This window comes from Polypterus senegalus, chromosome 18, assembly GCF_016835505.1.
Source record: "Polypterus senegalus isolate Bchr_013 chromosome 18, ASM1683550v1, whole genome shotgun sequence".
NCBI lineage: Eukaryota > Metazoa > Chordata > Cladistia > Polypteriformes > Polypteridae > Polypterus > Polypterus senegalus.
In genome coordinates, this window is record NC_053171.1 from 87479869 (window position 1) to 87494977 (window position 15109).

Sequence of the window (15109 nt, forward strand, 5' to 3'; positions counted from 1 at the left end):
TGATTGCATCTAGATGAAGGTTCTCAACCTGTTGCATCAGTGTATACATTTGACTCTTAACGTGGGGAGAGCATCCTGTTACCAACCTGCTGGAAATAATATTTTTAAGATGCTAGCAGTTTTATTTCTAAATATGAATTAATGAAATGTGAAGATTTGTTAAGTGGTGATACCATATGATAATAATGATTAATTCATCTCTCTCTCTATACTGTATATAAACTCCAACATCTGTCTATTTGTCTGTATGTCTGTCCGCTTTTCACTAGAGAATTACTTAACAGATTTAGATTAGGTTTTTTTCTTTAATTTTCTTGAACATTCCGGTTGATTTTGTAATTTCTTACAGTTTGCTTGTGGGAACTGATTTATTCACACGAATCCGAAAGACCGGCTGCGGGCCAAGAGGATGGAGAGGCGGGACCTCAGGAGTAGGATGTCAGGCGGGGCCATCCTCCCTCAACGTCCCTTTTTTTCGCCAGTGCTGCTTTGGCATCATGCACCAGAAGGCATGAGCTTTTTCATTGTGAGCAGGAATACACAGGTGGACGGACACTTGCTTGTACTATAACAAGCTTGACATGGTGGCGATCAATGCACATATACTATACAAGGCATGCACGGGGGCCACTGACAAAAGAAGAGTGTTCATGGCTCACCTTGCAGAGGAGCTTTGTCATCGCTTCTTACAAGAAAAGGCGATGGGAAAAGAAAAGGAGGATGCAACATCGACAGCCGCATCGCCCAGGAAAGCAAATTTAGTTAGTGTCAGTAATAGGAACGACAACATAGAGAGAAGTATGTACATTGCAACAGGTACACATGTTGTAAATGTAGGAAGGACGGTCCTTAGGTGTGTGGCAACTGTGCTAACATTTGAACCTGATGATTGCATATAGCACGGAACTGACCTCTCTGTACTATTCTTTCCTCTGCATGTCCTGGAGTACAAAAGAAACACCACCTAAATGTGGAGATTGGGCAAAATCGGAAAAAAAAAAAACACAGTCACTGATTACAACCGCAAGATGGTATGAGAATGAATATGAATAATGTTGCATCAGTGCCTCAATGTTTTCCGAAATGTACTTTTCAGGTCATAAAATGAATAATTCCAAATATCATATATACCTATGTCTCTGTTTTTTGTCAGTCCGGCTTTGACATCATGGACAACAGGCACATACTAATTTAGCGTAAGCAAGAACACTCAATAAAATTTAATAAAACAATCAAGTGACAATGAGATAGGAAGAAGGCAGATTCACCAGCGTTTGTGTGTCAGCTTTTATCCATCCAAACCAGAGAATGTCCAGTTCCATTGTCTCAAAAAACCACTCACATCTACAGTTATTCCCAGTTTCAAATAAAAACGGAAGGCGTCAGATCATTTTTGGGGGGGTGGAGGGAGGGGGATTGGGTGGGGGTAGTATTATGTATCGTCATTGTGAGTGAGAGAATAAAAGTGAAAAAAAAAAACTACTAACTTTTACAAGTACTATAAATTTACACCGGCTGTTTCAGACGCAAATCAAATGTATGTGTTTATTGTATAATATTAACAATAAGAGCAGCTCACTACTCAAAACAGTCAATATACGAGGCAGTCAGGATCGAACCAGGGGACTCTTGATTACAAATCAGTGATTATTACTATTGCGCCACGGAAGCTGTTGCATTATCCTTGAACCTTTTGTGAAAGTGATTATTTGATCTTTGGACCTCAGGCTTCACACATTAGTTTATGTCTACATTTTGTCATTTATTACTAAATATGAAAAATGTTTCTGTTTTAATAATGTGTTTACTCAGATTATTGTAGAAACGGAACACACATGAAATGCATGTGTTCCAAGTAACGTTCTATTTCCATTCTAAAACTCCAGCACTTCACTCCCAGATAATCAAAGCTGGAACTGGGAGAACTTTGTGCCCGTTTTGCCACGGTGGGGGAATGTAATAGTAGGCTGCTTGCTGCTTATCTTGATCGGCACATTTACAAGACAAAAGACGCTGACGGAGAGGTGCTTTGGTAATTCTAGTGTTAAAGAGTAACGTGTTGCGTTTTTTGAGAGAGATAGAGATCACAGCTACATATGTTTCAGAGGATACCTGCTCAATGGCAAAGATATCACATCCACATGCTCTTCTCCCCATGTGGGGACACTCTTCCATCAGTGCTGAACACAATCAGATAACGTGGCAATGTTTGAGGTTGGAGTGTACCTACTTTCCGCTTGGTCAGAGATACCTTGCCAACCTTTTATATTTTGGCAAAGGGATCACAGCTACATTCTCGCCCCTGACAGCAAAACCAAAACTATTGTATATCAGGAGGCCCTTGGATACGAAAGCTATCAATATACATTCTTCTCAGTACAAATGTAAAAAAAATGTTTATTATTTTTTTTTATTGATTTTTAAAGTTTGTCCTGTTTCACTACTACACAGGCAAAGTTGTGAGGAATAGCTAGTAGAATATATTTGTGGTATTGGAAACAATATTAAACATTTAATTTCCAAAATCAGTTTAAAAATTTAAGTGCAAAAATTCTGAGATAGTGAAAGCTGACCTAATTCGGGTTGTTCCCATAAAAGGTAATGTTTTACTTCGTGAATTGGAAATAAATAATATACAAGAATAATGGTGTCATATTTGAAATGTAAAATTTGTGCTTCAATTAAAATGTTTAAAGACTAAATATTCTCATTTATAATAGAAATTTATCATTTTTTTTCACCCTCTGAACAAGGTCCATAAAGAGCTAGACCCATAGTAAAGGGTCAAAAATAACATCATATTCGTAATCATTTACCATGAAATAGTCTTAAATGATTCCCCACAGGCTTATGTTTGAAATTTGTCATTTTTAACAGGACTAGGTAGGACCATTGGTAAAGAATTAAATATCAAAAATATTTTCATGATTACCAACTTCAAAATGGCCCAAAAAACCTCACTCTACATGCCTCTATAACGGATCCCCATTTTTGTTAAAAGAAGTATCTTTGACCCCTCATATTACATTAGGGTTTATCCCCTGGGGTTGGGTGATATGGCATGTGCAACTTCTGATTTACTCTTTATAGTATGAGTGTAATTTCCTGCACAAAATATGGTACAGAAATGCCCTGCAAATTATGGTTTGTCAGGTATAGAGGGCCAAAAATTGGGGAGGCTCCAAAAAGCTCATCATTTTGCATAGCTAGACATCAAGACGAGTTGAACGATATATAATAGGTGGGAGTTTTCTTATACCAGTGATTCGCAGAGCATCTGAAAAAAAATGAACTGAAGTGATTTTTAAAGCATTCGTAAGTAATTCTTATGAAGACGAAAAGATTCCTCCTTCTCTTTAGCACATGCTATTTGCTGTTTTCTAGACACATCCTTTCTTCTAGCAATTCTTCTGCTAAAATGAACTACAAAAATTAACTTAATAAAAAAAGTGATGTGCCCTGTAAGACTCAATTTTACACCAAAAGAACAGGCACTGTATTTTTTTTTTATTATTATAAATTATGCTTCACTTAAGAACTCAACTTTCTGTGCCAGATTAATGTACTTTATGCTATGGTACCCAATACCAATCCGATACCAGCACTCCTTTATCATCTTCACTTTAAAATCCGGTCACTGTATTCAACTGATTGGAGTCATTCTTTTGTGTATAAGGTGACGTAAAATTGTAACTATACATTACTTCTAAAAAGTACATTGATAAGATATTAAGTTAAAAGAAAATTATTTAAGTAGGTAAAATGGCACCAAATAAACAGCAATTGCCATTTCAGTGTAAACTTTTCAATTCAACAATTCATTTTTAAAATTTAAACGTTCAAAGATAACATGAATTTCAGTTGTTGAATAGTATTTTGAGTGTAAACCTTTTATTACAAACAGAAACTGGTTTAAAACCAAACAGAATAAAAATACTAGTCATTGCAGTTAGTGTTACAAGAGCTTAATGAACTTCTTAACCGATTAAGCTCAGCCGAATTTGTGGCCATATTTTTCAATATACTGTAGTTGTAAATGGCAGACATTTCAAAAGAGCTGAGCCTTTTCAGTTTAAGCGAAAGAAGATGGAGGACATGATTGACATGATTAAAATTATGAAGGGAATTAGTACTGAGGATCGAAACTGTTACTTTAAAATGAGTTCATCAAGAACACGGGGACAAAGTTGGAAACATGTTAAGGGTAAATTTCACATAAACATTAATAAGTTTTTCTTTACACAGAGAACCAAGACACACTGAATAAGCTACCAAGTAGTGTGTTAGACAGTAAGACTTCAGGGCAGGGGTCTCCAACACGTCGCTCGCTAGCTACCAGTAGCTCGCAACCTCTTTCCAAGTAGCTCGCTAAAGGGTTAATAAATTCTACATTAATTTGAAAACGTTAAGTCAAATTAGGGGTGCGATCTTTGCAAAAAATCATATCATTATCCTTTTAACACAAAACCACGATCCACAATCTGAATTGTAATCTATCTTTTCAATGTGGCATACATTTAAGAGAATATCCAGACTCAAACTCATCAAGACCTAAGTAACACTTTATTTTAAATATCAAAAAAAGTTGAATTAAATTGTTCTCTGTTCGCTAGCCAAACGGAGATGAGGATATGCCCCGAAGCTGGTGAGTGAGTGAGGAAAGCCCCTCCCCTTGGCCTGTTGCACGAATCTTGGATTCGAGCAAATAAATTGGTATTGCAAGCGAACTATGACACATAGCGAAATTAGAGAAGTCACAAAATCAACCAGAATGTTCAAGCAAATTATAGAAAAAAACCCGATCTTTATCTATTAAGTAGTTCTCTCATGAAAAGCGGACAGACAGAGAGACATTTTATTCTTTATATATTATATATTAGTAAACCTTCAAAATAATGTGCAGTTAAAGTCTCAACAGCATTCTAAGCATTTCTGGAGCTTAGCAGAACCTCTGCGAGTCTGCCTTCTCTGACATAAATGTCATGAAATCAAAGTTCAGAACAAGACAGATGAACACTTAAATGACACCATAAGAGTGAACCTAAGTGGCTACACTCCACCATACACCTCTCTTGTTGACTCCATGCAGTGCCAGTCATCTGACTAACTGAAAAACACATCACACATGCAACTGGACGTGGTAATACTCTTATGAAGTGAAACAGACACATGTAACAAAATGGCAAATGAGTAAGTCATATCTGTGTATTTGTAATTGCATTGTTTTGTTTTGACAGCATTCGTGTTTTAATTCAATAGTGTGAGATACACTAGAAAAGCCATACAGACATACAAAATGCACTTATATGTAATATTTTTTGTGATGTTTTAATGCAAAATGTAAGTTGTGAACACCAATATTTTGTAAATGTTTAGGCAAAACGAGCTTATTCAGTTTGTTTAATTTGAAATAAGCTATGAGAATAAGCGTTAGAAAACATGAGTGGCTCTCAGCGATTTTCATTTTGTTAAAGTAGCTCTCAGGGGAAAAAAGGTTGGAGACCCCTGTTTTAGGGACTTTCAGAACTTGATGGGTTTTTTTTTAAAGAAGAATTAAGTGGATAGGACTGGTGAGCATTGTTGGGCTAAATAGCCTGTTCTCGTCTAGATTGTTCAAATGTTCTAATGAGTAATTATTGCAATGTCTATCCAGGCTAATAAGAACCATAATGAGATTCTAATAATTTTGATTTGTTTGTCTGGACCCTCTCATTAGACCACTTTGTCAAGTGTAAGCCTACCCAAAGAAAAAGCTCACAAGGATAATCTCTAAAGGATTCTTAAGTCACACAAGTCATGCAGTGGTTCTAGGAAAATTACAGTGAACTCAGTTTTATACAGTTACTTTCCTAGTTGCCAAAATTTGGTCTGTTTAAGAATCTAAAGATTAGACAGAATAGGTGGTATAAAGTGGAGATCCACCACCAGATAATAAGTTAGGGATACATAGGAATGTGTATGGATCAACATTCTTGTACCACACTTTAGTAGTTTGTTGGGTTTATCCTTCCAGTGAATCTGAACCTCTTCTGAGGGCAGGAAGTCCAACTCAAAATTAGGTTTTTTTACCAAATGTAGTGGTCACATAGTGTACAGTATAAAACTGAGAAACAATTCATCAGCTCCATTGTAAAGGTCTTTTGGAAAATAAAGGGAAAATATAAAAAATAAAGGCCATTACCTATTGGACACAAGGAGTGGTGATGGACAAAGAGAATGAATGACAGAGGTAAAAGTATATTATTATTTTTCCTAAAACTTAGCTACAACTACAGATAATCACAAATGAACAATGTAGCATGTCTTTTTTGATAACGTGATGTGAAGTACAAGAAAAAAATAAAAAAACAGGAGCAGGTAGAATGTTGCAGCCACTTTTAACTGATACCCTTGCACGTTGAGAAAACATGCAAAATATTAACCATACAAAGCCGCTATGGGGTGTAAAAATAATGCATTTGAAAATGAATAACACAGAAGACGATCATTTTTGTAATATGTTTCTTATTGTACTAAAATAAAAATATCCGTTCCAAAAGTGAATTTTGAATATCATCTTTAGTTAACTTTCTTATCCTTTCATTACATAACTGGGTCTTGGAAATTAGTTAAGTGCATCTGGGGGGCAATAAGCTCTTCAGTTGTATTTTCTATGTAACCAAACACAACTGAATAAATAATAACATTTATCAAAATTAATATAAATTCAGTCTAATTCTCACTCAATAATCTTTTAATTAAACCATACAGTATGTTATTTGAGCCTTTTGAATTATGCAGTTATAATGATGAGCTGGAGGCTGAGCATCTAAAGACAGTAATTTTGACAAAGCAGGGTTGAATGTTTAGATGTCAGATGCAAATTAATATATTTTGGTTTTGGGTCTTTTTGTATGGTTCTGATGTTTCCTATGTACAACAAATTTTTACCACACTTCTTATACTTTATGTCTTGATTAACTATAAGGGAAACTTTTGTTTTCATTTATTAAATAGTAAGAAGCACATACTTAATGCATAAGTTACAGACATGAATGAGTTTCAGGTAACAAAGATTTAGATGGACAGTATAGATTTACCATCTTCAGTGTGTGTTCGGTTAAAGTTTTAACATTCACAGCCTTACAAACTGAGAAATATGAAATTGTGCTGCCCTGAGCTGCTCTTGTAGAAACCTCCTGCTAGTAGTTTGTGGTGTCTAAAAGTGTGTATTACTTGCCGCCTGTAATCTTGTACAGACTAGGTTTTTAATGCAATTCTACACTGTGACATTTTTCATGGCATTTAGGAGGTTCATGTACAATTAGTTGTGGAGCCCCCATTCAGTATGCAGAAATACAGTCATTAATGTACTTTAGATACCGTGTTGTACTTTGACTCTCTTCAGCTGCTGCCACAATGAATTTTCATCATTATCATGATTTCTTCATAATTTTCATTCTGTTTTTTTTTTGTTGTTGTTGTTGGGAGTCACTTGAGCAACTATAACCGGATCCAGCAGCATTCTCCAGCTCTTTTCGAAAGATGACAGGCACTCCCAGGACAGTCAAGAAGTACAATCCCTGCAGTGTATACTGGGTCTGTCGTTTATCAAGGGGCCATGCCTTGTAGAGCCTACCAAGAAAGCAGCTAACCCTTAGATTATCAAATAGAATACAATCTAAACATCTGCTACTCCTTGATACCTTTTACATAAAAGCCATGAACAGGAGTAAATAAAGACATTCTTTTGGCAAAATTCTAAGCCTATATTGAAAGTCTAATACCTAATACCACTTAGGCAAGCACAGCTCTTGCTTGTACTGCAAATACAGGGACCAAATTGCATGTAGTACCATCTCTGACACCCAATTGCAGAACATTCCACAAGCATCTTTTTGGGTGCTGAGTTCAGTAGTAGTAGAGTAGTTTTTTTAGACAGCGTTTGACTGGGCCTCCTGCGTCACCTGACCACCAGGTACTCCCCGACAAACATCTCTCCCTTTCCTGCCTGCAACCCCTCCAACATTTCTAAGTTCACAATTTTTTGGTATATATTTTTGGAGTAGTTACACTTGAGTACCCCATACTCTGAATGTGGAACATTTACTCTGTGATTCAAGCAGTGTCTATTGTGGCTAACCGAAGCTGCACAAAATAAGAATTTCTCCTTGGGATGTGTGGCGTCTCCTCCCCTTATTACAAACATTTCACATGCAGGTAGAACTTTCAGTGATGAAAAATGTGGTCATATTAAAATGAATGTAGATAAGTGACTGGAGGTGTCACACCTAAATGCTAGTTCGGTATAGCATTTTTATGTTATGCTAATATGTTAAACATTATGGGCTGAAACCTCAAAACATCTTTTGGATTATATTTGACCCATTTTTGTGTTTAAAATCGGTAAAGGCTTAAATTTAATTTGCTCCGGGTGTAATTCTGTGACTTTTCCTGCATTTACCCAGATGAATGAATTGTATAAAAAAAAAAATTCTTGCCACGTCTTTCGGGTCAGTTTGATCCACAATTGACTTCAATGGATTTTCCATTGCATTTAGGGTAGTTTGTTTCTTCACAATACATAAAAAAATCCCAAATGTCTACTGTTTAGCTCTGAATTGTTAGGGCAGTTAGTGAAGTGTCTTGGCATTACAAAAAAATAATAAGTTTCCAAATGTCACATTTTTGTACAGCTGCTGCTCATTTTGAACATAATACAGACGGTCCCCGGGTTACGTACGAGATAGGGACTGTAGGTTTGTACTTAAGTTAAATTTGTATGTAAGTCAGAACAGGTACATAAATTTAATAAATGCTATTGTTGACCAACTGTAACCAAGTGCTCTTCCAATGAATGATGGAGTTTCACGTCTCTCTGACCTTTTTATTATTTCTACTTTATTTTCAGTGGTGATGGTTTTTCTCTTCTTTACTGTGTCACCAGCACTTCCATCAGATTTGTGTTTCAGTGACATTGTTGAAGGGTGAAGGCAAAAGATTAAGATGAGCTCTTCTGTACAGCACTATACACTCTATCACGGCAGGAAGGCACCAGTCATCAACATGTTTGATGTACTGACATGAGACAACTTCCTGTTATGTACGCAACAATACAAACAGGCTTGCTATTGAGAATGAATTGGGGCATCGATGGGTGGTTCATCACCAGCCTACCTCACAGTCACCTCCACTACAGTATGCTGCCTGTAGTGAATTGCCCCCATTCAATAGGCAGCCATCCGATGGACCCTATGCTACACCCCGCCTCCCCGTTCAGGGTCACCGCTTGCAGCATTACCAGCCGCCCACCGAGAACGAACAGGGCAGCCATGTGTGGTGGGCGGGCAGTGAAACCACTTACCACCGGGAGCCGCCCGAGGGACGCTACACTGCGCGAGCAGCGAAATTGCCCCCCTCCAGCCTCCGTCCAGCCACCGCTTGCAGCATTACCAGCCGCCCACCGAGAACAAACAGGGCAGCCGTGTGTGGTGAGTTGGCATTGAAACCACTTGCTGCCGGGAGTCGCCTGAGGGACAATACACTGCGTGGGCAGCAAAATCGCCTCCATCCAGCCACCACTTGCAGCGTCCCCAGGCCGAAGATGACAGTGTGGCAGTTACTGAGGTTCATGCGTCTCAGCTGCGGCCCTGTTTGTAAGTCGTAGGTTGGATATCCATAACCTGGGGACTACCTGTAATGTCCTTCAGATCAACATTGTCTTTAATGGATTTTCCACTGCAATTAGGATAGTTTGTTCAGAACCCATTAAAAAAATACCTAAATGCCATTTTTCAGCATTGAGATGTCAAGACTTTTAATAAAGTGCTTTGACTTTACAAAAAGTATAAAAATTTTCAAATGTCCAATTTTTGTACAACTGTTATGAATTTTGAACACTGACATTACTTTCAGGTTTATTCTTCACATATCCTGTTTCTGTACTGTCTGTCTGTACTAGCACACTTTAGCAGGTTTTTAGTTCCTGTTTAGGGTACTGTTTTTGTACATCCCATGAAAGCATCCTAAATGCTGCCTTTTCTAAAACTGTGGTAACTACTACAAGTTAATAAGGTCAATCAGTATAAAATAGATTTGAGGAGAAAAATCTGACATCTGAAATGGGGTGAGAGAAATGTGTGAATAAAGATAGGAAGGCACAGCATTGAGTCAGCACTTGAAGACATTGTGAAGGTTAAGCAACATACTGAACCTTTTATATGGTGAAAGAAATGAAAAGGCAACATTTAAAAAAAAAAATAGTTATTCTGTTATGAAGCCAGGAATTTAAAAGTTCATGAAATAATTCAGTTTTCAGTTTCCTAAAAGTTGATTTATTTATGTTTTGGTTATTAATTTGTGCTCTAATTGTAAATTTGATGGCAAATTGTCAAAAGAAACACAATAAATATACCATTGTAACAGTGACCTGAAAACCTTGCTCATGGAAAATTATTATTTAGATTTATGAAGCTTTTCAGTATATTTAAAGGTTATGAGCTTTTGCATTTTTTATTTTTCATTTTCTGCCTCATTGCCTAGTTAAGCTTTTAGATATTGCTATTTTACTGTCCATGGGTTTAAAGTAATAGCACAGTGACAGAAGCTGACTTTGGAATTCATTTGTGATAATTGCTTGCAGAGAAGATGCATGAATGTAATTGTTTCGTGGCATAGAACACTTCTTAATAAACATTTTTATAAACATTTTAGACTGTTTCAAAATGCACACAAACCACTAGGACTGTTCTAGTGCATCTCTTTTAAGCTTTTTCATTTTGTGTACAGCTACAGGCTGTTTTCGTTTGACTCTGACTAATGCGATAGTATAGGCTTTTAGTTTAAATTCATCTAGATAGCTAGCTCAAGTAATGTAAAGGAACCACCTTTTATGCCATTTTAGTGCTCCAAATATTACATTTTCATGAGTTTCAAATAATTTATAACTGTTTCCAGCCAATTGGCTTTTCCAGCTAAGCATTTAAGTATGCTCTGATGGCAGCCCCTGCAGCAGTAAACCAACTCATAGAAAATGTGCCTTGTTCACGCAAAAGTGAACGACACTGCATTTAGATATGAATAATTGAATAAGATTGTCTTTGCATGCTGTGTGTTCAGTGTAATGTATGAGTTATGAGCGCAGAATACAGGCAGTATGTTTTTTTAATACAGTTTTTAGTAATAATTTTCTTTAAAAAATCCCCTTAACCTCTAACTTACAGTGTAATAAGCTAAATAATGTTTTCCAGTAGATTTAAAAAATAAAACTTAAAATCAAAACTCTATAGAAGCAAACACATTTTAAACAGTTATTAGTAATTGCAATGTGAAATATTACATTTGCATGTTCCAGGTGTCAGCCAAGCTGTTTTAATTAGAAGAATGTCCAAAGATTTCATATTAGCCTTCCTCTCAGTGTATCCAAGTACATAGTTTAAGCAAAATGTGCATTTTGAAAATTTCACTGCATGTTTTCGAAATGTTAAAAGGTTTACTGTAGATTGTAACTTTTTTTCCCTTTTTCTGCAGGAATGTATTTTCAAGTATACGCATGAGAAGTGATAGTGAGCCTTCCTGTGGTTCTCCAGTTGTAAGCAGCGACCCCAAGGAGGATCACAATTACATCAGCGCCAAATCTTCTAATTGTAGAAGTACCTCTCCCACCAGCAACTCAACTTCTTCCTCTGCAGACGACCATTATGAATTTGTTGGAAAAGGAAGTCGTGAAGGGAGTGAAATTAGTGAGGTTAGTTTCCAAAGCAATGAAAGTCACAGTGAAACTGAAGAAGAGGACAAAAAACAGATTAAAAAAGAGGCAAGGGATTCTTTAGCTGATAGTGTCTGTTTGACCCAGCATAAGAAAAGGCAACATTTGACAAAAGCAAAGCAGAAGATTTCCAGTGATACACTGCCTTTGAAAAAGAGGCGTACAGAAAAACCACCAGAGAGCGATGATGAGGAAATGAAAGAAGCAGCCGGCTCCCTCCTACACTTGGCAGGAATCAGGGCCTGTTTAAACAATATCACCAATCGGACGGCAAAGGGGCAAAAAGAGCAGAAGGACTCTATAAAAAATTAGGACTGTAACTTCGGTTTTAAAGGAATTTACAATTTATTTTTCAGGACATCAGGTGAATTATAATGATTTGTGGCAATATCAACAATCACTTTGTTTTCCTATCCTTTAGATTATTATTTTGTTTGATTTTTTTTTTCTTTTATTTCTTTTTTTAAAGGAGATTAAAGCCATAGCAGAACATTTACTGATGCTCAGCTAATTTAGAAACAGATTATACTGTCTGAAGAAGTTTAAAAACAAAATGATGAATCTGCCAAACTTGCTGCACATTTCTCTGATTGGCCCAGCTGCTATTGAAGCTCAAAATGAGCACAACAATTTTGTCTTATTAATTGGTTAAATGACAGCAAAAGAATCCTTGTAGCAATTCAAAATTTAGAATGCAGCCAAGAGTAATGGGTTAGGAACACAGGCTAAGGGAAGCTGAAGCTGCATCAGATTTTGTCGGAAGGAAACTGTGATACATGACGTGTTGTGTTGTAGATTTTTGTTTTCCAGTGCTTACTGAGGTTGGCAGCACTACATCCAGTGCCAGTTTGTGGCACCTGGACATAATAGTGCCAAAGTCTGCTCCCAGGTTAGCCAACAGTGACAACTGCACTTAATTTTACTACTGAGTTGTCTCTGTGTTTGGGGTCATAAAGACTAGTGATCTAGAAATAATGACCAAACTTGTGTGCCATGACAAAACACAGTTGAAAGACGGTTGTTTGACATTTTCTACCACAGAATTAAAGTCTTCTATAAATATATATAAGAAAAAAAATAATAATTTAAAAAGCCATAAGCCTGATCTTTTTTGAGCAGCGTGCAAAAAAAACAAAACTGTCTTCTAAACTGCCTATATGTATGTGTGTATAAATATATATATATATATATGTGTGTGTGTGTATACAGTACACATATATATATATATATATATATATATAAATAATATATGCACATATATAGAATATAAGCAATTGACTTTACTGATAAAAATCTTAAGTAATAAAATGAGAGCGGAATACAGTTCTTTGGATCAGTAATGAATAATCTTGGTGGAATGACAGATGCTACAAAACCTGCCATTAATCTTATAAAGACAAACAGAGAGATTCAGCTGACTGTGGAGGGGTGTTTCATTTGTTTCTGGTTCTACAGTAAGGTTTCATGTTTTTGTTAATGTCCTTTCAGAGTTGTATGAAATTTCATTCAGTCAGGATAACACTGTATAAAAGTTTTTTTTTTTTTTTTTTTTTTTTTGTTTTTTTGTCGTCCTTGCTTTCTTTTGAATTTAACCAATGTAGCCAGCAGGAATTTCCAAATGGTGTTGCATGGGTTCTATAACAAAGAAGAAAAAATTTTTTATTCAAAGTTCATGTAAGGTAAATAATGTATTTAGCATGGAGCATGAATTATTTTCATATAAATATAGAACATAGAGAAAAGGCAATGCCTCTAATTTTTTGAAGCCCTTGGGCCTAGATTTCTTTTTTTTTTTTTTTTTTTCCTTCTTCTTTTTCCCTTTTTTCCTTTTTTTATTGGAGCAGGCTATCAAAGGTAAACCTTCTTCAGGGACAAATACTGACTGTTGGGGAACTTACTCTGCAATATGAAAACTTCACATTTCGGGTAGGGCTTTGAATGGTTGAATATACTGCCTTGTCTGCACATGTAGCCCACTAATGATTTTCAAATGAATTATGTTACAGTGTCTTGTGTTTTGATTAGTATATGTCTTGGCTGACATTTTCAAGGAGAAGTTATTAGAGAATATAATACAAATGTATGTTTCTTCATCCTGAAAACCACTTCATTGTCTACAGATATGTTCCAGAATTTAAATTTCAATGTTATGTACATCTTGTTTTACATTGTTTTCCTTATGTTACTAGTGTGTTTGTTGCTAGTGAAAGGTCAGTCTAACACATTTTCAGATTAAGGTGTTCAAAACAGTGTTATGTACATCTGACTTATTGGAGCAACAAATCTTCTAGAATGCACACCATTTCACCCTTACATGCATGAAGCAGATTTAGCAAAACAGTGGTGCCAAACTCTTCAATGAAAATGTGTTACACAAAATGAGCCTTGGCCAATGCGCATAGTAGACTCTGCTTTATGCTGATATATAATAAATAAAACAAGAATTTCTTTTAAGTGGACTGGCATATATATATGTTAGCATTTTATGGTTGAAATAAATAATGCATAATGTACTTAAAAGTTGTTCTGCTGTAGACATAATGTTTTGACCATAACAGTGTTCTCTTTTTCGGTCAACTGCCCTGCATTTAAAGTTTGTTAGTGTTAAAAATGTGCTCAGAGCTTTTTTTTTTTCTCCTCCCCATATTTTCTTTACCAGGCATAGCAATAATTTTTGCACACTCAAAATTACACTTATTGAAACACAAACTATCCATTTGGCCATGGTAAACATTGTAGAGCTCAGTAGTGTAACAGCAGATCAACATGAGTAATTGTAAGAATAGTCAAAGTATCTGATTGTAATTACAACAACAGCTCTGTATTTGCAGGAAGGACAGCTATTAATACAGTGGTACTTATAATAAAGATTTCCGTTTTTGATGGGGAGAAACAAAAGAAAAAGTTCTGGGCATGTGTATTGAATATTTCACATGTTAAATCAACTGCCATAGTAACAGTAATGAAAAACTCGACTTGCCAGTCTGTTCTGTAGAGCCCTAGGATTACACAAGTGAATTGGTGAGTCAAATCTATCTGCCTTCCTCACAGGGGAAACTGTTCCATAACTTCCAGTCTCTGCATAACTTATCCTTTAAGTTTTATGTTTGCGCAGTGATTTGAAAAGTGGGAGAAAAGAGAAAGGTAGCAATTTAATTGCTAATAACTAGCCAAGCAAATAATAGTGATAAAATGTCCACTGGGATATAATTGTATATTTTGTTTTCAATTGTGTGCTTTTTTTTGTTTGTTTTTGTTTTTTTTGTCTTTTTTTATAACCTGTAAACTGCCATCTTGTTTTTTGTGTAGAAAATGGGCTTTAGAAAAGGAGTTAAAGCAAACAACTTATTGTTTTGTTCTGAA

General features: G+C 36.0%; 1 protein-coding gene across 6 annotated transcripts in view; it reads left to right on the top strand.

Annotated features, from left to right (window-relative positions):
* The window catches only part of foxn3 (forkhead box N3), a 218413-nt gene extending 205546 nt beyond the window's left edge, over positions 1-12867 (top strand). For all 6 annotated transcript variants that reach the window (XM_039742314.1, XM_039742316.1, XM_039742318.1 and 3 more), the window contains one exon: positions 11509-12867. In XM_039742314.1, coding sequence (XP_039598248.1) covers positions 11509-12058 — 550 coding nt within the window. In that variant the 3' untranslated portion in view covers positions 12059-12867. The remainder of the gene's footprint in view (positions 1-11508) is intronic.
* Positions 12868-15109: the final 2242 nt, after the last annotated feature.